Source organism: Psammomys obesus, unplaced genomic scaffold (genome assembly GCF_907164565.1).
Source record: "Psammomys obesus unplaced genomic scaffold, mPsaObe1.curated_primary_1811, whole genome shotgun sequence".
NCBI lineage: Eukaryota > Metazoa > Chordata > Mammalia > Rodentia > Muridae > Psammomys > Psammomys obesus.
The window spans coordinates 55,769,392-55,792,732 of NW_026591086.1; the positions used below are offsets into that span (position 1 = coordinate 55,769,392).

Genomic DNA, 23,341 nt, shown 5'->3' on the forward strand with positions numbered 1-23,341 from the left:
GACCTGACAGGGGAAGTAAGGTTTTCTGGTTCCACCGAAACCTGACACAGACTCAGGGTGTCCGAAAGGCTTCTTCAAGTGTGTTGGAAAAAGAAGATCTAGCAGAGAAAGCGAAGCGAAGCAAACGGGGAGCTAAGAAGTACTCCAGACAGAGGGGTCTGTGACTCTCACCAACACAGCGGCTTGGGGAGTATATAGAATTCATAGCGTTAAGATGGGCGTTAGTGGAGATTCGAATATTTGAAATTCTAAAAAGAGTGGGTTGTGTACTAAAAGCGATGAAGGCCTTTTGAAGGAAAGTGATGCTGGGAAATGGTGTTTTCTCAAGTGTTCTGTAACTCTAAGTCAGAAGTGGACTGTAGCTAAGTAGAACTAACACTGGAGGGAGGTCAGTTGCCGCAAGCCAGTGTAGTGGCTACCGCTTCATGCCATCACCCGAGAAAGGGCCAATGATATTTGATTACAGGTGAACGGAGGTGGTCCTTGTAATTCGCAGCTATCTGGCCTGCTGGAGGAGGATATAATTCAACCAGACTAAGAACTCTGTTCAAGGAATTGAAAATACATCGGTTTGTGCCAAGAGAAGTCAGGCTTTTCCGTTCGGACGTGTGAATTATCCTTGCAACCTTAAAATGGGCATAGGCGCGGGGAAGAACACGCAAAGAATGTGTTCCAGCCCTGAGGGCGCTTTCCTGGCCGCGATGGCTCAGCTACGGACTTGTCAGTTCTTTCCTGGAAAGCCTCAGACGTCAGTGACGAGCGCACGCGTGCGCAATGACGTAACGCGCAGAGGCTACTAGGGTGACAGCATCCCTAAGCAACATCCCTGGAGGGCTCCATTGAAAACAGGCGGGAACGAGCAGCATGGCTGCGAGCGGGGGCACGGCGGACCCGCACGTCCCGCCTACCGCGGCCGATGATTGGCTACTGCCTCCGGCTCGAGCCGGCGAACCCGCGCCTCATTGGCCGCCGGCCTCCGGCCCCGCCCTGCCCTCCGCTGCCGACGTGGGCTGCAGGCCGCAGGCGGTTGCCGGGCGCGCGAGCGGAGCTGGCGGCGGGCATGGGCGGCCTGCGGCTGCTGGCGGTAGCCCTCACGTGCAGCTGCTGGTGGCCGCAGGGCGGCCAGGCCAAGACCCTGCGGGGCAGCTTCAGCAGCGCCGCGGCCCGGGACGCCCAGGGCCAGAGCATCGGCCATTTCGAGTTCCACGGTAGGTCCGGGGCGGGCTGAGGGGTGCGGGCGCGCGGCCTCCCGCAGGCCCGGGGTCGGTAGGCGGCGGCCGGGCGCCTCCCCCCTCCCTCCCGCCACGTCGCCGCGGCCCTGCGCTCTCCCCAGGCCGCAGCCTAGTGCACCTGCAAGCGGTTTCCAGGCCCCAGCGCTCCCGGTGCAGAGCTCCGCTGCATCTTCCCAGAGCCCCGGCTCCTCACTGGGCCTGATTTGTATGCATTTGGGCCCTGAAGTTGTGAGTGAGCGTCAGCCCAGGAACTTGGCTTCCTGTTGTTTGTAAGACCAACCCACTTGGAGCGGATTTGGGATCTGTCATTGCCTCAGCAGCCTGGGTACCACTCTGCAAACTGCGAGCCTAGAGTTCAGTTGGTGCATATGCGTCAAAGTGTTGAGAAAGTTTTGCGACTGGTACATTCTGGCGTGTCTGGAAGAGCTGCATTTCATTCGTACTTCTTGGTATCTCCCGGGAAAATCAATACTTCTCAGTTGACGAATTCGGGATTCATTTTGTTAATTTTGCCCCGTTTATTTGGTCTCTTAGAGTGTTTTCTTGGTACCGTGAATTGGACATTGCATTTCAAATGAGTAATTTCTATCCTGAAGCTGAGATCGCTAGCGTAGGTGATCGAGTTGCATTAGAGATGAAACTGCGGATGTTAATGTACCTACTTAAAGGGGGTTTAGGAGAATATAGTAGAAATGAGAAGTTACTGGGCATGGGAAGGGATGTCAACCTGGGAACTTGTTCAGTTGATGGTAAAAGAAGGCTTTTAAAACACAAAATTGAAGGTTTTACAAAATCTGAGAGAAACGTGTCAGTGTTCAAGAACCGGAATATACCTGGTTGAAGGCAGAAGGGCTCCCGAGTAAACAGGCGCTGTGGTGCTTTCAGTCTCTTGACCGTTTCATTGTAGCGGTCCTTTGAGAACTGACCTGATCCTGTCACCAGGATCTGGAAAGGGCCGGTAAACCAAGGACCGGCCGTGGAAGCTGCGATTTGTGCTGTTCACGTCCCCACATGACCCTGCCTGGGATTACCTTGTGAGCATGAAGGGCAAAAAGAGTAAATATAGGTTATGAACCACTCTGGATGCTGTTTCAGAAATGTTACGGAGCATCAGCAGAACTGTTAAGTTGTGTAAGTCTCATGGCAGATTGGGGAGTGCATAGTTCCCCTCTCGTATGTTATGCACAGTCAGTGCTCGTAGGCCTAGGTGTTGCCAGGTTTGGATCCATTTCCTGATTAATACAGTGAAGCCATGCTGAAACAACTCTGACTTACTATAATTTAAGGTGTTAATAGTGCTTTAGAGTTTGTAAAAGTTGATGTAGTGTACCAAATTAGGTAAGAATCTTTTTTATGTACACTGTACATAAAATGTTACATGTATCGTTTTAACCAAAGCAATAACTCTAGTAACAAAATAAGTACCAAGAGAATAAAAAGCTGTAAAATGAGTCTCCTATTTCACCTCTCTTCACTTACCATCCCTTCCCCAACAGGCAATTGCTTCTCACTATTACTATACTAAATTTCAAAGAAATATTGTTTTTTGTTTAAGTGTTCATTCCTGCATGAGTTTATGTGTGTCGCTTTTATGCTTGTGTCTTTGGAGGCTAGAGGGAGACAGATGCTCCATAATTGGAATTTCAGTGGTATGAGCTGCTACAGGGGTGTTGGCAGCCCAACCCACAATCCTCTTCAAGAGCAGCAGGTGCCCTTACACTTAGCCCTGACACTGTATGTTACTTAGTTCTCTGTGCAGCCAGGTTCGCTTTCTATTACTCATCCAATATATTGTTCTAAAAATTCTTTTGTAAAAGTTGTAAGTATAAGCTGACAAGGTAGCACATACCTTTAACCCCAGCACTTGGGAGGCAGAGAGGTAGGCAGCTTGCTATGAGTTGGAGGCCAGCCTGGGCTATAGATGGAGTCTAGGACAGCCAAGACTACACAGAGAAACCCTGTCTCAAAAAAAAAAAAAAAAAAAAAGTTGTAAGTATAAGAATGTGTTTTGAGTTTAAAATAGGTATCCCAAACACAAATATTTAAACTTATGACCTGCACTTATTTTCACATTAAAATAGCCATGTTGTGTTAAAAGTATACTTCAGCAAAAAGCTATAGAGTAGGAGCAAGTATGTAAGACTGATGGACTCATGCATCAGAAGCGGGAGTTGTGTGATGGTGGATGTTCAGGCATCCCAGACCGTGCTCTTACTCCAGGAAATGTTACCACTTACCACCACAGTTACACAGATACACTCCATGATGGGTAAGCTCTTCCACCTCAGTGAGCCATTCGGCATGTTGTGATTTATTTACGTAAAGGAGATCTAAGAATGCTTGTTCTGCAAAATCCCTGTATTGGTATGTGCAGGTGTGGACTTGTCCTGCTGTCTCAGTCCTTTGTAAAACCAAACTAGTTGATGATTTCTGTTTTAATGTCAAGGTGACCATGCACTTCTGTGTGTCAGAATCAACAACATAGCAGTAGCTGTTGGAAAAGAAGCTAAACTGTACTTGTTCCAAGCCCAGGAATGGCTCAAGCTGCAGGAGAGCAGTCCTGGTTACACCTGCACTGAGAGGTTATCCAGAGCTCAGCTGACAAGTGAGTATGTGTTTTGTTTTGTTTTTTATTTGACCATTAGATGTGAGTTTTCCCCCTTTATTGTTGAAGTATACTACAACATGGTACATATATGTATTTGTTAAGGTGTTTTTGTGACTTCATACATGTAACTGTGATGATATTTTGGTTATTATGTTTATGCTGCATTTTTCAAAAGCTACCCTTTTGTTTGTTCAAAGGATAGAATGCTTTCCCCCTTTTATCATTCAAAAATTTTTTGGGTGTCCAAATAATTTATAAAGGAGTCTTCTTCATTCATACTCTGTGGTTTATGTAGTTCAAGCTAATATGACAGATACATTTTTATCTGCTTGTAGTGTGCAGTGAATAGCATTGGTTGCATAGATGCTGTGTGCCGGCACTGTTGCAAACACCAAGCATGTGTTAGTTCATACAGCTTATCCCAAGTGATGCTGTCTGACAGCGTGCTGTTGAGACGGAGTCGTATGATGGCAGAATACCACACCACTTACAAACATTAGTTTCTTCCATTTTTTTTCTTGAATCAACAGTGTCTCATGATAGGATGTGGTCCACTGAGAGAGAGAGTGGGGCTTGTCATTTGTGAATGAAGTACATGTTGCAATTCTACCCATCATACCACTGAAATTACCTGGTCGTAGGAGACATGGTTAAAGCGTCTGTCTTGGTTTCTTTTCTGATGCCGTGATAAGACACTATGACCAAGCAACTTATAGAAGAGTTTTAGCTGGGGTTGTAGTTCCAGAGATAGAGTGTCTGCTGGCAGGGTGAATGCATGGCATCAGGCAGTTGGAGCAGCCAAGCACTCGCATTGATCCGCAGGCCGGAGGCAGAGGGTGTGCTCGGATGACACAAACATCAAACATCTCATAATCCTTCCCAAACACTTCAACTAGGGACCAAGTATTCAGACATCCGAGCCTGTGGGGACATTCCCATTCAAACCACTGTGGCATCCATGAGGAACAAGTAGCAGATACCGTCTTCCCTTTCTCTGCTGCACTTGTAAAGTGCATCCTCATGCAGGGTCACGCCGCTGTCTCCTCTTAGCCTAGCCAGGTAGAGCATGCCTGTTTCCAACTGTCCAGTCTTATCAGCTCTCTGGATACCTATGAGGAGCAACCCAGAGCAGGGATGAAAATGCAGGTCCCTTTATCACCACTGCCCATTGTGATGTTTGCTAACTAGGTTATTAGATGACAACTGTGGTTTGCTGAAGAGATCTGGATGGTAGATTCAGATAGAAAGAAATTATATAATCATGTACTTCAGCCCTTAATTTCTGAACTTGTCTGGAAATCTGTACAAATCCTACCAGGTTTCCTGCTGTCACATTTGCTCATCTTTGCATTTCCCGCGCATAGACAAGTCCTTCTCCTTTGCCTGTCCCCACCCAGCTTTCCAGCCCACTCTTCACTGCCTCTCATTTTAGGAGCTGGCCCATCAGTCTCTTCTACCTGCTCAGTCCTGAGGGTTTGCTTCTAAATCCCTCTTGAAGTCACCTGCTCTCTGGCCTGGAACTTGCTCTGTAGACCAGGTTTTCTCAACTCACAGAGATCTGCCTGCCTCTGCCTCCAGAGCGCTGGGGTTACAGGTGTGTACCACTGTTCCTGGTCACCAGTGACCTTTCTAAATAGCCCCTTTGGTCATTGCCTTTGCTTTGTCACTGACCATTAACATATTCAGATGTTTTCTTCCTGCTTTTCTGACGCGCTCAGGCTTTCTAGTGCTCAGCAGAGCCCTCAGATCTCTGCCATGCACCCCCCCTTCTGTCCTCATGCCTCTTCACTCCCTCGTTTGATTGACCATGCTCCATTACTACTCCCCTCGGCCTTTTCACAGGCTTTTTCCTTCTCAGTTGTTGTTCCCTCAGCTCTCTTCTGTGAATCCTCCTGTTTGCATACAGCAGGTAGCATGGTTCCCACTCACTGTTTTTCAAAGCTCAGTGAATCACCCGTGTGTCTGTCCATTTGTCCCTTCACTGAGGAGTGTGTGCTTTCATGCACAGTGCTCGGCATTGCTAACATATCAGTGACCAAAACACAGACGTCTTCTCAGTCCGTAAGGATAATATGACAGGAATTAAGCAGATCAACATAAATGAACATAGAGTTAGGGCGAGAATGATGGCACAGCTGTTGAGTGCCTCCTGCTCTCGCCAAGGACCCGAGTTCAGTTCTCAGCACACTGCCTGGGTGGCTCATAGCCTTCTGTAAGTCCATCTCCAGAGGATTTGACGCCCTCTTCTGATCTCTACAGACAACTCCCCCCCTCTTTCTCAGACACACACACACATACACATAAAATTAAAATTAATAAACCTAAAAATACTTCCTGAAATTTCAGTTACAGTAAGTGCAGCGAATGTTGTTTACATGGTAAACGTGTACATGGTAAACATTGTTTACATGGTGTAGTTCTTCATCTGACCCTGCAACGACTTTTTCTTGTTCCAGTAAAACCTTATCAGCTAGTTCAAAACCTCAGGCGGTAGGACTGTGACGTGGCTTTCCACACCCCAGAGTTCAGATTGCACCATATCGTGTGTCCATTTGCAGAACAGTTTCCTATGTTGCCAGAGGACAGGAAGGCACTGCTAGTGACCCATGGCAGCCTGTCGCTAAGACGGGCAAGCTGGACTGTGCCAAGGCTGCTGCCCTCTCGGAAGCGCTGAGGCTGGGAGTATCACTTTTTAGGGTGGAGCTGGAGAGATCACTAGAACCTAAAGGACTCCTTTGCCTTTGTTGTTGTGCACCTGCTTTCCCTTTCCTATCCTTTCAAAGACAGGGGCAGTACGAAATGAAATAACAGAGGTGGCTGGAGAGGTGGCTCAGTGGTTAAAAGCACTGGCTGCTCCTGCAGAGGACTTGAGTTCAGCAGCTCATAACGGCCTGTAACTGTAGCTCCTGGGACTCTGTTATCTTCTGGCATCTCAGGGTCCCTGCACATATACAAATTTAAAAAAAGAAAACAGGAAATAGGAATTTTAGAGGAATACATTTTATTTTCTTAAATTTAGGAGCCTAAAATAAACTACTAAAGAAGTAAGCTTATGTATTATACAGTTTTAATACATATATTACATATGTTTTTTTATAAAACATTGTGTCCTAGTTTCCTTGTCTAGGTAACAATAAGACATGTTACACAGCTGTAACATGTAGGGTAGGAACAGGCTTACTCCAGCTTACAGATAACAGTCATCAAGAGAAGCCAAGGCAGGAGCTAAAGCAGGGACAGTAGAGGAGTACTGCCTACTGGCTTGCTCCCCGTGGTTTGTTCAGCTTGTTTTCCTATGAAAGCCTGTGCCCCTTACTCATGGGGAGTACTGCCCACAGTGGACTGGGCCCTTCTCGTCAACCGACAATTCTGAAAATGCTCCACAGACTTGCCCACAGGCCAATCCGATGGAAGTAATTTCTTAACCTCAGCCCCCTCTTCCAAGATGACTATGCCTGTGTCAAGTTGGCAAACCCACATATAATGTTTTATATGTAATTTCATCAGTTCTAATCTTCTGAGTTACTAGTGGTCACATTTATAATGTAATGCTGCTTGGGCGCTTCAAAGAGTGTTAGTTATTTTTATATACCTGTGTTGGTTTCTCTTAGTTCCACTCTTACCTGGACTATCATATAAATAATTGAGACTCTTTATATTTGTTTGTAATAAGCTTCACAAAACAAGAATTGAGCAGTTATAACTCTAATCTTAGCCCTCTGACCTAATCTGGCTTCCTTGCAGCCTGCATCCCAGGATACTTGTACTTTGTAGCCTTCCTGCTGAGCTCACTCTCCAAGTGACCCACTGGACCTCTGCTGCGGCTGAATCTCCTTCCTATCCTCTAACTCCTCCTCCCCTGGTTGGCAGGAAATCCAGCCCTGTTCTGTCCCTTGTTCAGTGGTTGGTTGTAAGCTGCTTTATTGACATAGCAGGGCTCCACTGGAGAGCAGAGTTTATACAACATTAAGACAGAAGACTCTCAGAACAAGGCTTGCAACCAGATATGGGGGGTAAAGAAATCAGCATTTGAATTACACAATAACCTTATGCCTACATGACACAATAATAGGGCCACATACTTAAGACTCTTTTGGAAGGAGTGCATTTTCTTATTTTACAAAGTAGCAATTTAAATATCTTGTTAATTTTGCCCTGTGCTCACATAAGGTACACACTGTGAAAATGTCAGCAGTCTGAAGTGTTTGTGCTGAGTGTTATTAGTGGAACCCCTGAGACTGAGCTATGAAGCTTGTGAGCACTCTGGGTGCTGGGAACTGAACCAGGGTCCTCTGTAGGAGTATCAAGTGTTCTTAACCACCGAGCCATCTTGCTATTCCTAAAACATAAGATTACTCTGTGTGTGTTGGAGGTGTGGTATGGGGGTGTGTAAGGGATCGTTAGAACCGAGTCCTGCTGGTGCTCAGTAAGTGAACTGCCTGTAAGGTATGCCCCCAGCCCAGATTTTTTTGTTTTTGTTTTTTAATGCTAGAAACTTTGTTCATTTTAGTTCAAAAGAAGCACACAAGACATTTAAAGACGCTGAAAATTACTATAAATTTCTCTTAAACACTAAGTGATGCCAAATAATTTGTTGTCAGATTAAGTAGTTAAATAAATATTACAAAGAGAATACTCTGTTGCTTTATATCTCACACATGCGATTTTTGTGTATTTGATATACTTTAATAACATTTTAGGCATTAGTATTTTACTCTGAGTTTCTTGTTAACATTCCCTTCTTTTTATAATGGCTGGACAGCTAGCTATTCAGCACTCCCTCGTTGATTCACATTTGGTTAATATTTGAGATACTAATTACACCTCATTGAACATGCATGCTGTGCTGTAGTCTTTTGTCTCAAAAACAATAACACAGTATTGTCCAGAGGCTTGCTGCAAACGACAGCGAGAGGGAGCCAGATCCAGCTCCACTTTAGAAAGCACTGCTGAGATCGTTTGATGCTAAGTGCACACAATTTAAAAAGAGGCATCAAAGGCTGTACCAGAGTAAGATACAATGGCACTGTATTGTGTCATTGCGGGGAAAAGTGTAAATCTAAAGCCGCATCACAGCTGGACTTTATGCTTGAGATCTAGAGTTACGTAACAACGGCTCACGCTTGAGCCGTTGGATGATGGCATGTTGCATTCTTATTAAGAGTTTTCATGTATTTAACATGGGCCTTAGCCACATTTTTTTTCAGAGTCAGTATACACAAACACACACACACACACATGCACGCACACACATTTACACACATATATGTGTACACATTGGGGCAGGGATGAGACAGGGTTTTTCTGTGTAGCTGTCCTGAACTCTATGTAGACCAGACTAGCCTCAAGCTCAGAGATCCTCCTACCTGTGCCTGCGGAGTGCTGGGATTAAAGATATGCACCACCATACCATCTCAGAATCTGTATATGTATAGTTGAGAAAAAGTCTAAACCTTTTGTTGTTGTTGTTTCAAGACAGGGTTTCTCTGGGTAGCACTGGCTGCCTAGAACTTGCTCTGCCAACCACTCTGCCCTTGAACTTAGAGATCTGCCTGCCTCCTCCTTAAAGGCATGTACCACCATCACAGATAAATTATTATTAAATAATAATAATTTAATAATTGTTAAATATTGACGAGCTGTGAGAGTGATATAGAGTCAGGCATTTTGTTTGTTTTTGAGACAGGGTTTCTCTGTGTAGCCTTGGCTGTCCTGGACTCTATAGAGTAGGCTGGCCTCGAACTCACATCGATCTGCCTGCCTTTGCCTCCCTGCGTGCTGGGATTAAAGGCTTTCGCCACCCTTGCCCAGCTTCTTTTTGTTTTAAAACCTTTTTCTTCCTGATGCTGGGATTGAACCTGAAGCCCTGTGCATACTAAGCAAACACTCGCCTGAGCTACAGCCTCAGCTCTGTTTTTAAGGGTGTGTGTTCTCGTGAGTGCGTGCCTGTGGATGGGTTGCAGGCTCTGAGGCTAGAGAAGGATGTCAGGTTTCGTGCTGTCAGTTTCCCCTTAAGTGACTTGAGACAGGTCTGAGTGAGGCTGGCAGCCAGCAAGCCCTAATGATCCATGTCCCATAGTACTGGAGTACAGGTGTTCTCAGCCAGGCTGAGGACCTAGGGATAGACTTCAGGTACACAAGTCCCCTTGTCTGCTGAGCCCCTCAATACCCAGCAGTCTCTTCACTTTTATTGTGAGCCTTGGGAGGGAGGGCTGGGGGCTGTGCTTGCATTCACTCTGTAGCTGAGGCCTTGAGCCTGTGTTCCTTCTCCATGAGACTCCTGAGCAAGTGCCACCAGGCCTGGCTTGTTTCAAGACTGCTTGGTATAGAAGCGCATACCTTACGTGCAGTTTTCCTACCCTTCCTCATTTGTTGGAAGGAGAGCTCTGTGCTAGTGAGGGCAGGTGTCTCCAAGTTCATTGTAGAAATACAGAAAGATGATTCACTTGTTGATTTGCTCAGCTAAGTGTTGTTCTTAATCTGGTCTTTATTATGTAAGAAAATGTTACTTTATGCATCTTGAGGGCATACTATTGCATTTTAGGGATAAATGGTTCTTTTTTTTTCATGCCTTTGCCTATATTTCCTGAGATTCATGAGAACTCTCCAGGTATCTTGTCCTACGTGTTCAGATTTTCTTATTAGCATAACTGCTTTATTCTGAACGAAGAGGAGAGCTAACATGTAGTTAGTCCAGGGCATGTGACAAATGCTGCACTAGCAGAATCACAGAACTTAGTCTTTGCATGAGTTGTTTGCAGTGGGTTTTCCTTATGTTGCACACACAAAATGACAGCATCATACTTAGCTGCTGCTGCTGTGGTAATACACCATGACCAAAGCAACTTGGGAAGGGAAAAGTTTATTTGACTTACACTTCCAAATCAGTGTTCATTGTTGAAGGGAGTCAGGACAAAAACTCAAGCAGGGCAGGAACCTAGAGGCAGGAGCTGATGCAGAGGCCATGGAGGAATGCTTCTTACTGGCTTGCTACCATGGCTTGCCCAGCCTGCTGTCCTATAGAACCCAGGACCACCAGCCCTGGGATAGTGTAAAAAGGAACTTTTATTCACCTGATTTAATTGTTGCCTCAGGGTCATTCTTCCTGTCTGCTAACCTAGGCCTAGTCCTGGAAGCCTCTGAGACTGCCGAATAAGCTCATCCTTTCTTGTTCTTTCTGAACTCTGGCTGGCTGGTTCAACTCAGCTGTTCTAGCTCAAACTCTTCTCCCAGTTGACTGACTCAATCTGGCATCTACCAGTTTCTCACTGAATAGCTCTGCTTGGCCTCACACTAACTCTAGCAATGTGTTCTGGCTCGTTCTGTCTTCAGTTGTGTCTAGCTTGTTCTCTCTTCAGCCTGTCTCTGAAACCTCTCTCGGTCAAACTGCCTCTGAATTCCATGAACTGAACTGCCATGAACTCAACTCTACTGCACTGTCTCTCAACTCCATGACTCGACCAAACTGACTGAATAGAGCTCAGAGATCTGCATGCCTCTTTGTTCTAGGTGCTGGGATTAAAGGCATATACCACCATGCCTGGACCTAAGCTTTTCTTTACCTGAAACTTGCTCTATACCAGGCTGGCCTTGAACTCAGAGATCTACTTGCCTCTGTCCCCTGGGATTAAAGTTGTGTTTTAATTCCACCTGGATCATACAGACCTAGAAGGTCTTTGGATGAGATCTCTTGCCAGAGCAGCCAAGTTCTAAATTAAACTTCCTCTACAGAACTACCTGCAATGGGCTGGGCCCATCCCCTTCAATCATTAAGAGAAAATGCCTTACAGCCAGATGTTGTGGAGGCATTTTCTCAACTGAAGTTTTCTCCTTTCAGATAACTCTAGCTTGTGTCAAGCTGACATAAAACTAGGCAGCACAATACTGAATCCATGTTCCCATACAGACCTCGGTGTACCAGCATTCCTGAGTTATCGTCCTGTTGTGTCATCCTGCCAGGTGTGGTTCTGCCAGTATTGCCAATCTTGCTGTCATTTCTCTTTCTACCACTAATAGTGTCTTTTAAAAAGAAAAATCAATTAGAAGAAACATTTTTAAATGGTCAGGCATATTTTTGGCTGTAAGGATTTAAGCTAAAGGTTTAAATTAGGGGAGTTATTTCCAAATCTGTGGTTGCAGTGCCTGCATGGCATGATGTGGGGAGAAATGACAGCTTAGTATGTACTTTACCACATAAAATAATGTATAAATGTTGTTAACCCACTGGAAACTTTGTAAATATTTAAAAGCTCAGTTCCAATGAATCCATTTTTCTTTTGTGGTATGTTATTGATACTTTTATAGTGATTTTATTGCTTAAAATAGTCATTTTACTCTGCTTTACAATCTTTATGCTTTATTTTAATAGTACACCAGGGCTTAAATTTTTGAGGGAAAAAAAAAAAGATTTTAAACTCAAATCGAGTCTCTGACTAAAATATTGAGAGCCTAGCTTTGAAGAGTGCTGTTTTCTTTCTCTCTAAGTGATAATGAACCAGACTGAGCACAACCTGACAGTGGCCCAGCTCCCAGCTCCCCAAACATGGCACGTGTTCTATGCAGACAAGTACACATGCCAAGAGGACATGGAGAGCGCCCAGGCAGAAGACATCCCATTTGAAATGATGCTCCTAAACCCGGATGCCGAAGGAAATCCATTTGATCATTTTAGCGCTAGAGAATCTGGTAAGATGTGCATTTAAATATCCTCTAAATACAAAATGAGATGTGTACATGGATACCTTCATGTTGCCTTTTCAGAATGTTAGAAATGAAAAGTTTCTAACAGCTGAAGTTTAAAAGCAAATTTTATATAGCTTGGCTTTGAATGTATTAAAGACAGAAGATAACAAATGATAAAATATTAATAAGTAGTTGTATATACAGGGTAATAGAGTTCTGTGTTTTTTAGTTTCCTTATACAGTTTAAATCTTATTTTTCGGATATTTTGGCATTATTTTTATAAAGAAAAATGTGAATGATTTAAGCAATCTACATTGAAGTATAAACTAACTACTTGGTAGAAATTCTCCGTCTAGTTTTGAACACAGTCACATTTCGCTTAGTTCCTACACAGTACGATCAAGTCTGTGGCGCTTTCTGGAGTCATGTTTACTTCTGCAAGTCTTCATTGAAACTTTAAGTCACATGTCTTGCCCGTGTGTAGATTCCAGCCACATAGAAGTGATTGGCATGAACACGATCCATGAGCTCTGACAGATGTGTCTGTCAGTTAACATGCTGGAGTAAGCATCTATGTGGCCATATGCAAAGGAAAGGGGGTCAGGGTTCACTTGTTTGTTTGTGGTTTTTTGAGACAGGGTTTCTCTGTGTCTCGGCTGTCCTGTCTCGCTTTACATCCCAGGCTGTTCTCGAGCACTGGGAGAGCTGCCTGCCTCTGCCTCCTTGAGTGCTGGGATTACTAGGGTTCACTTTGTTATGAGTCACTGGCAGCTTAAAAAGTCAATAAAGAAATGCTATGGGATCTTGCTGGCTGTAAAGCAGGGGAGTTTAACAGGAGCCAGGCCACATTAGACTTAATCAGCTGTTGAGTTCAGTGTATAATTATGCTGCAGCTGGAAGAACAAATCACGTGTAATAACAGGTCACGAATGTAGTGTGGAAGGATGAACCTTTTCTGAAAGTATCTTTTGATTTGAAAAAATTTAGGATGACAGAGGAGATACTAAATGTCTTAGTTATAAAACATTACTTCTGACAAGGAAGTAACAGCCATTCAATATGGTTGGGGGTACAAATTAACTTAGGTGGTATTTGGCTAATGGCCCCTCAGGCTGTAGAGTACTCATTACTGAAGTCAGTGTGCTGTATTTTATTTCTGCAGGCAGCTCCAGTGTTCTGAGCACTGTAAGCCGGCATTGATAAAACCCAGGAGGATGGAGAGTATGGGGTGAGGTTGGACTGTCAGCCCTCGTGGTTTAGAGAAACCAGCCTCCGTTATTTCCTGTGACACTTGTTTTAGGGCTGCTGGGCCTTATGAGTGGTGCCCTGCTGGGCCTCGGGCTTCCCTTGCTCCCTGGCAGACGGCTAGACCTCCTGCTCTCCCAGTCCTGATGAACATCGTTTTCCTCGTCCTGGCTCCCATTTCAGTTCTTTTTTTTCCCTCATCCCTAATTTGGCATCTAAACTTCAACCCTACAGCATAAAGTAATCCCGTTTGATGTGCTGTGCTGAGGCCTCTAAATGCGAGTCACCCTTGCCCTGCCATTTCCTGAGCTGTACCCACACCTCTTGTGTTTCCCAGCATCCGGAATTACTGCCAGCTTTTCTTTGGTTCTAATGCCTGTGTTAGTCCTAGGCCTTCTGGCCTTCCTACTTTTCTGGCTTTTGTTGCTCATTTGGTATAAAGCTCGTTCTGAAGTGGGGAAGTGCACAGGTCATGTTGCTGACAGTATTTGCAACTTTGATTAGTTGTGAGATTCTGCGCAGAGCCCCCGTGCAGGGACTTTATTTAATATCCAGAAGAGCCCGAAGTGTGTTGGGGTTATTGAAAACCAGTCTGTGTTGGCTTACTTTCTGAAAGGTACCTCATTCTATTGATGAAAAGGCTTAAAAGCCCTTGTGAATAGTTCTAAGTTGTTAGTCTGTAACCCATCATTACAAATCTAGAGAAGCTTTTTGTTCTGTGTTTTCATTATCATTACTTTTTCAGATAATACAAAATTGGAAGTCAGAGGCAGGTGGGTCTCTGTGGGTTCAAGGCCAGCCTGATCTACATCATGAGTTCCAGGACAGCTAGATCTCTGTAGTGAGATCAAGTTTTGAAAAAATAAAATAAAATAAATAATAAATTCCTGTTTCCCCGCTGAGACTCAAGCTTGTTTTGGGTAGTAAGTTAGGCTTTGAGCCAGCTCTGAAGTTGCTTTTAATGTTTAAAGGCTGTGTTTCACATCCTGTAGGTAATTTACAGGTTTTCTGTTACATCTTAAGAGGGTTCGTCCTGTTGAACAGCATTTGTTTCCAGGAATAGTCTCCAGTTCTTTTAGAAACCTGTTAGTTTGTCTAATTATGTAGTCTGGGTAAGAAAATTTGATTTTCTGCGCTTTTTATTGAGAACTGACTCTACAACTGAGAAGTTTAAATTAAGTACGTTACTACAATATACAGTTAATGTGGCGTACTCGTCTCCTTCAATTCTACATGTTTCTCTCCGTTCAGTTACTGCCTTCCAAATCTAAACTGCAGGTAATGTTAGCGGTTGTTCTAAAACTGTGTGTTGCAGTTTCTCTCTTAACCTGGCCAACACCAATAGAGACTGAACTATGTTATTTATTTAAACAGTTTCCCGGCACAAGAACTGAGCAGTATTTATCTATTTCAATACTCTAAGCTGGTCTGTTTTCCTCTTTGCCAAAATCCCCGAGATACTTCCATTTTATGGCTTTCTCTTCTCCAACTGCTCTTTTTTTTCCGTGTCTCTTGGACCTCTGCCTCTAGCTCAATCTCTTACTTCCTTTTTCTCTCTTCTCCTCCCCTGGCTGGAAGGAAGTCCAGCCCAGTTCTCGTCCCTGCTCAGTGATTGGCTGTTGAACTGTTTTATTGACATGTCAGGGACAATTGGGGAGCCAAGTTTAAACAGGAGATTCTCAGAACAAGAATTGCAGCTGGCTATGGGGGCACAGAATCAGCATTTGAATCTTTACATGGTCACAATAACATTATGCCTACAGTTAATCCCTGATTTGCAGTGCAAGTCTTACTTTTCTAAACCAGCAAAGGCAAATTGGACGCCACTTAACATCATACTACTAAGTAGGGATATAAGGCTTTTCAGGTAGAAAAAAGGAATTGCTTCTTTAAAGGATTAATCATGAATTTAAGAGGGAGTGTGGATACAAGTGAGAGGAGTTGGAGGGGGAAGGAAGGGTGGAAATGATATAATACATTACTCATGAAATTCTCAAAATAAATATAAAAAATTAGAATATTAAAAATCTTAGTAACTGTTTTCTGCTCTTGTTTGAAGTACCTGGAATCTTGAGAGCTTGTCATCTAAAGCAGATGGCTAGTTTTTATTGAAAGAACATTATAGGCTTTGCTATATTGTCCAGATTTTAGCAGGCACATTTATGCTTTTCTGTTTTCCCTTCATGGTCCAAAGTGGACAGCCCACATATCACTGATGAAATATTGCAACTGTGGGGCTTAATGTAACAGATGAGACAGTAAGGAAATAAATATATTTTTAAAGATTTATTTATTTAGTGTTCTGCCTGCATGTGTGCCAGCAGGCCAGAAGATCTCACTATAGATGGTTATGAACCACCATGTGGTTGCTGGGAATTGAACTCAGGACCTTTGGAACAGCCAGTGCTCTTAACCTCTGAGCCGTCTCTCCAGCCCATAAGGGAATGTCTTAAGAAGAAGGTCTAAGGCTTCTTTTTCCAGAAGGATGGAGTTCCCCTCACATGTCTTTGTCCTAACCAGGCTTACACATCTTACACTGCTGTAGCGCCATCAGTCTCAGTGTTGGAAAACGGGAGGGTAGACAGATGGTCAGGTGGTTTGGAGTCATGGTTGGAGTTGACACTTGAGGGTGGGGCGTCGCTGTGCTCTGGGACAGAGCACCAGGAAGGTGCTGCTCCCTGGCTCACATGAGGTGAAGGCCCTAGGAGCCTTTCTCTAAGCACTCTCCCCACTCAGTCTTATCAACGCTTCTTTAAGGCTTTTAATATCTACACGTTTCCTCGTGCACGCTCACCATCTGCTACAGACTCATCTAAGTTTTCTTTAGTGTGTATTGACTTTTAGTTACCCACCTGTTTTAAAATTAGATTTTAATTTCAGTTTGAACAACACAGATTGCTTTCTTGTGACTGCTAGAGGCAGAAAAAAACATAGCTAAAGAGAAAACAGAGATATGTCTTAGAGCTGATCTGTTTAAAAAAGAAAAATAATAATAAATCCCAGAGTGGAGAGCCAGCATTTTTATCTTTAAAATGTGTTGTGGACAGACTCAAGGTTAGACTCAGTTATCAAAGATTTAATTAACAAATTTTGAGTCAGTGTTTTAGTCTGTTTAATATATTAATCCAATCAAATATTTTTCTTTGTTTTATAATTTTATTTATTTATTTATTTATTTATTCATTTATTCATTTATTTATTTATTTATTTTTTGCTTATAATCTTAGCTTTTTCTGGGAAATGTATTTACCACTGAATAAAGTTCCTTTGTCCTTATAGTCACAATTTTCTTTTAATGATGGATCTGTTACATAATGAGGCCTGAAACCTGATCCTGTAATGGGTACTTTACAAAGTATTACAAATAAATAAAACTTTAAATAGATGCTTGTGTGCTTTGTGTAATTATTTAATGCAAAGAAGGAAAAATTAAAAACTAAGGTCAAAACATGGCTAATGTAAGGAATTTTGTTGACCAACAGCTGCTAGTATCTTGGCAGCGTCTGTGTTTCCTGCCTTGTTCCTGTACTATGTAATCTCAGAATTACAGGCCACTATTCCGAAGTGCAGTCTCTTTCTATGAGGGGCGCTGACAAACTGTCTCCTCCTAGCATGAGGCGGTTCCTTTGCCAGCTGACCCAGCTTCTTCACTGTCAGAACCATGTCCATCATTTGTGTGGTAGAACAGGAGAGACACCCAGTGGTAGAAGGACTTCCTGCTGCTTTTAGTTCTCTTCCTGGTGACCCCAAAATGGAGGAGTTTGTGCTATTTGTTTGCTGTTTTTCCTGGGATATCTGTCTCCTGGTTTGCTTTTCCAAAATGGCTTTTTTGGATATTTAAAGTATTTTCTTTTTTCTTCATTAATTGGCCAGAGCATCTCAGGATTCTCACTGGAATGGGAACAAATGTTAGTCCGACCACAGACTTCAGTGGAGAGTTCTCCGTGCTCACACAGGATTGCACACTGGGGTTCTGTAGAATGTAAATGCCTATTCTTAGGTGCCACTGCGAATTTAACGTAGCACAGCCATGTCAGCAAATGCCTCGTTCACGGAGACAGCCAGCTGCAGATGGACAGTATCATGTGAAAATTTCTCTATGCTGAAAACATGCCAGCTTTGTTCTCAGTGTTCCCCAGACAATACAGTATAAGACCTGTTTATGTAGCTTCTACATTGTATTAGTTACTAAAGACAGCCTACTGCGATTTATAGTCATAGCAGGATATGCATTGTTTTTTATACATAAATCCATCATTTTATTTGAGGAAGTTGAACATCCATGGCCTGATGTGTAAGGGGTTCCTGGGACCAATTCCCCTTGGATTGAAAAGGAAGACTAAATTAACTCCTTAAATTCAAAACTACAAAATTCCCAGACTTCCAGCTTGAAGTGTATTAGAATTTTTTTCTGAAATTTCTCAAATAAAAATTTCTCAATTCCAGAAATGCTTATTCTGAGGCCTTGTGACCACTGCGGGAGACCGTGGAGAGGGGACATCATGAGTGTCCTTATTGTCAGTGCAGCTCCGCATTCTTCCTTGTCGTATCTTTGCACCCACTCTCTTGCGCATAGTTTCTGCCGCGTGACCCTGCTGGCCGAGGATAGCGTCAGCTCTTTTCCACTTCAGCTTTGATGGCCTGTTTTCCATATTTTGTGATTTAAATTCTGAGGAGCCAAGTGATTCTTCTACTTTGCTCTTGGCCACTCGTATTGCCTGCCGTTTGTTTGCTGTCATACTTCTGTTTAGTAGTGGCTCAGTCACCTGAGGCTTCCTCTTTGGCAGTAGCTACGGAACGCACCAGAGAGAGGGGCTGTGATCATGGCTGTTTTAAAGCTGGAACGTTCCAGGACTGTGATCCCACTTGTTATTAATCAGAATCACCCTGGGGCTTCATCTCCAGTGTCCGATTCAGCGCGTCTGAATTGGGACCCATGAATGCGCATCACAGGTTCTCCTAGTTGCTAGATCAGAGACTGCACTTGTTAAGTGTGGCCAAGGTCTGCTAGGCTGTGGTGACAACACTGCTGGCCTTCTCAGAAGAGATGCACTGAGCTCATAAAGGTGTCTTAACTCCACACTGAGCCACCACTGGCTGCTGTCACGTGGAACAGGTCTGATTTTACAGTCTTCACCCTGCCTGGAGTGACTGTGGCTCCACAGATTGACTTTAACTGGTTTGCTTTAGGGGTCTTCTTACAGATAAAACTTGGTCCCAAGTGGTGAAGTGAGTAATCTCCATGTCCCCTCGTAGAAGAACGAACGCCGAGCCCAGCCTCAAAAGCGAGCATAGGGGAATTGAGAAGCAGGTGTGGAGCCGCCCGCCACTGCCCTGCTCACTGAAGCAAACTCCTCTCTTCTCTTCACAGGCCTACATGAGTTCTTTTTCCTCCTAGTCCTAGTGTACTTTGTGACGGCCTGCGTCTACGCGCAGTCCCTGTGGCAGGCCATTAAGAAGGGAGGACCCATGCGCACCATCTTAAAGGTCCTGACAACCGCACTGCTGCTCCAGGCCGCATCAGCCTTGGCTAATTACATCCATTTCTCCAGGTAACTCAAACCACTGTGCTCATCATCACAGCCAATTAATCCTAATTAGGCCACAAAAAGTTCTGCTTGCTTTGATGATGAACATTTTTTTCCCATTTGTAATTTACACTCGTGCTCTCCTCTTCAATTCCTTAGGTACTCCAAAGATGGAATAGGGCTACCTCTTATGGGAAGTTTGGCAGAGGGTGAGTATCCTGCTGAGCCTCTTTCAAAGCTGAGTTTGCCATCTTCCTGTTTTTCCTTCTAACGGGTGGATCTCCTCAGAGGTGCTGCAGACTACCTACTTCAGTGTCCATTTGTCACATGCCCTTCCTCGGCTTACCCTCAATAAGCAGCAGGTGTGCTTTGCCAGTCCCACCTAACAGCATCTGCGCTCAGAGACGGTCAGTGCGCAGTCAGGGTCAGCCGGCTCGTGGCTGCAGAGCCCAGATTCAGACGCAAGTTTCCTCATCCCATAGGTAACGGGGTTTTTCTGTTGCAATTCTATTTTCTCCTATACTGACATTCTCTGTTTCTGATCCAAGACCAGGTGCACACCTATAATTGAACTGACCTCACATCTTCATTCTTTTATTTATAAGAAAAACTTTTAGTACGTAATTTAAAAATTTGTAAAGGTCTGATAATCGTGACATTTTAAAAAGAACTCCATAGGGAAGTCAAGTCTTTTGTGTTCTTTGTACTCTGAAATTATGATTTGCTTTAATAGGCAACAAATTGTGAATATGGAACAATGTTAGAATTTACTTTTTCTTTCTTCCCGTGGTTCTCTTAGGTCATTATTCTTTAGCAATATGTCTTTCCATACTCATCCAGATCAATCACCCAGTTTTCTTAAGAAACTTGAGGTTCTTTGTTACCTTGTGAAAGTCATGGATCCAGTTCACCTTGGACATATATGAGGCATTCTCCTTTCTGAACACTGTCTAGACCATGGCTTCTCCCTCGCTTTTCTCTTGGGTCTATGTGGATAGCCAATGGGAGCGTGGTGCTGAAGTGGGACAGAGCCATAGCAATCACTTGGGCCGCTGGGGAGTGACATCTACAGAGTCAGAGCACACAGCACAAGCTCCTGAAGTCGGGGGTCACTGAGGGTCAGTCAGTCTACTGTACTGACGGACTTTGTTTCCCTTCAGTTCTGGGGATTCAAAGGCTTGTTGCCTGTGAAGCAAGGGCTCTACCACTGAGCTGTGTCCCTTTGGTATTCCAGGGTGGGTTCACTTTGTGATTGTTTGGGCTTCTTGTGTCTCCCAAGTCCTGTGCATGCCACTGGGCCGTGTGTGCCAGCTTGCTCTGGGCGCTAGTTTTTTAACAGGTTGGTGTTCCTGTAACCCTTCCAACAGAAGAGTTGGCTGCTTATGTGGTTACATGCAAGAAAGTGGCTCCTGTGTGAGCTGTGTTCTGTCCATGTGTAAATAACATGTATATTGTCTGTATATTTATATATACATTTATGTCATAAAATAAAAATGATTTTATTAAATATATGACTTATGTTTAAAGTAGCAGGCAATTATTTTCAGTAACAATGAACACAGGCTTTTCTATCCAGTTACGGTATTTCCTCAAGCTTTGTAACCTGGTGTAGAAAGAAATAAGCTGGAAAAATTAAGGGGAGGTTCCTCAGGTATTCGTTTTTGCTACTTAGCCTATATAGGAGTCCTTCAGCCAACTTCTTCTTCTAGTTAACCGACTGTATTTCTGAAATGTTTAATGAAATTAATCGGCATCACACTTAAACATTTGTAATGAAAGAAAAATATGCTTGATCTGACAGTCTGTAATTCAAGTATAGTGACAACTCATCAGCATTCACTAGCATACATATATCAGCATTCACGCATACATGTATCAGCATTCACACTATCATACATGTATCAGCATGCACGCATACATGTATCAGCATACACGCATACATGTATCAGCATACACGCATACATGTATCAGCATACATGCATACATGTATCAGCATACACACTATCGTACATATCAGCATACACGCATACATGTATCAGCATACACGCATACATGTATCAGCATGCACGCATACATGTATCAGCATGCACGCATACATGTATCAGCATGCACGCATACATGTATCAGCATACACGCATACATGTATCAGCATTCACACTATCATACATATCAGCATGCACTGTCATACATATATAAACGTTTACTATCATTCATATGTAAGCATACACTATCATACATGTATCAGCATGCACTGTCATACATATATAGAAGCATACACTGTCATGCATATATAAGCACACATACGTGGACTTTTCATGGGGAGCAGCAAACATCTGTTCACCCCAGACAGCACACCAACAACAGACGAAACGATTCCAGCCAAGTCTGGGTTGGTGAACCTGTGATTTAGGTAGTGTACCCTCTGGTAGCAGGAACAGCTTACAAGCCCCTGTACCACTAAGGAAAGTGCCCTCCACTCCCAGCAGCCATGAGCTGTGTATTGTCAGGAAGGAACGGCTGTTGGGAGCCTCTCCTCACCTGGCCTGTTGGGAAGGTAGGGGCCCGATTTTTTTTTTGTGTGCAGGGTCCCTATAGCTAACCACAGCTGCTGAGCATTCAGGAAGGCACAGCAGTGGCCATGATGTCATGCTTGTTAAGTGGCCTGTTTCAATACAGATGACAGCAGGAGGAAAGCTGTCAAAGTAGGTATAATATGTGTGTTGCTGATAGATGTTTGATGTGCAGCTCAGAAACGTAAACATTATACCCCAGGAATCTCTTACCTCAAAGCAGTGAAAGTAGAAAGTATTAGCTATTTGGATTGCAGTTTGTTAAATTGTGATAACAAATACACTCTGATAAAAAGTAATACCTTTTATTGTAGGCAAGCAGCTTACACTTTAAGATAATTATAGGTAAAACCCGAAGCGTTTATAGATTTTTATATGTGCAGGTACAAAAATTTTTGTTTGCTGGCTCTTTACACAGTGAGGCTCTCCTGCAGTGCAGGCGCCAGCCACCTGGGGGCACATGGCGCTAGTTCATGGAGCTCCTCATTTGCCGTCAGGACACTGACATAATAGATGTCGCGGAGGCTAGGAAATGTCATAGCTTCTCATTAACAGTTTTACAAGATATCCCATATTATAGCGCCCCATCAAGCATCATTAGCACTGCAGAACGGATACTGATATTGCCACGTTGCCGAAATTATATTTAAAATTTATTTCTTTTGTCAAAATTGTACATAGCAATAAAAGTTTTAAAGAGAAGAAAAAAATGACTTTAAGATTGGACTAATACAGATATTAAGGACTATATAGCCATGTATCTATGTCTTTAAATGATAGTATTGCCCTTGTTTTAGTTGTTTTTATAACCAATTACAAATTTTATGCCAAATATTTAACGTATTAAAATTTCCTTAGTTTATTTTTGTGGTTTAAAAAGGGGCATGCTGTCTCAATATAAAGTGTGCCAAATGCTGTGAATGGTGGGACTTTATTGACTCTGATATTCATGTCTCTGTAGCTTTTGACATTGCCTCCCAGATTCAGATGCTCTACCTGCTTCTGAGCCTGTGCATGGGCTGGACAGTAGTCAGGATGAAGAAGCCTCAGAGCAGGCCACTGCAGTGGGACGCCACCCCCGCATCCACAGGCATCGCAGTGGTCATAGTCATAACGCAGGTGCGTTGATTGCTGGTGCTGCCAGCCCACACCCACAGGCATCGCAGTGGTCATGGTCACAGTCATAGCGCGGGGGCGTTGATGCTCGCTGCCGCTGCTGCTAGCAGCACAGAAACGCATGCCAGAGCCGGGTACTCGGGTCCCACGAGGAACCCTGAGGTATGGATTTTAAATTGCAGATAAAGTAATACCCCAAATCTGGGTGCTGGTGTGTATAGACAGCAAGGGTTGGGCTTACACTCCCTGCTGGGTTTTTAAAAAGCCATTTCCTAGTTTTTCTGTTTTTAAAATACTTAAAAAAAAGATTTCAGCATTTCTTGGTGCTGGAGAGATGGCTCGGTAGTAAAGAGTGTTGA

General features: G+C 43.7%; 1 protein-coding gene across 2 annotated transcripts in view; it reads left to right on the plus strand.

Annotated features, from left to right (window-relative positions):
- The first annotated feature begins 1,011 nt into the window (after positions 1 to 1,011).
- Positions 1,012 to 23,341, plus strand: part of Gpr180 (G protein-coupled receptor 180) — a 27,348-nt gene continuing 5,018 nt past the window's right edge. The window contains exons 1-6 of one of the 2 annotated variants that reach the window (XM_055609721.1): positions 1,012 to 1,208; positions 3,679 to 3,837; positions 12,325 to 12,525; positions 19,140 to 19,320; positions 19,456 to 19,505; positions 22,828 to 22,985. In XM_055609721.1, coding sequence (XP_055465696.1) covers positions 1,061 to 1,208; positions 3,679 to 3,837; positions 12,325 to 12,525; positions 19,140 to 19,320; positions 19,456 to 19,505; positions 22,828 to 22,985 — 897 coding nt within the window. In that variant the 5' untranslated portion in view covers positions 1,012 to 1,060. The remainder of the gene's footprint in view (positions 1,209 to 3,678; positions 3,838 to 12,324; positions 12,526 to 19,139; positions 19,321 to 19,455; positions 19,506 to 22,827; positions 22,986 to 23,341) is intronic. The other variant, XM_055609722.1, reaches the window with a different exon arrangement.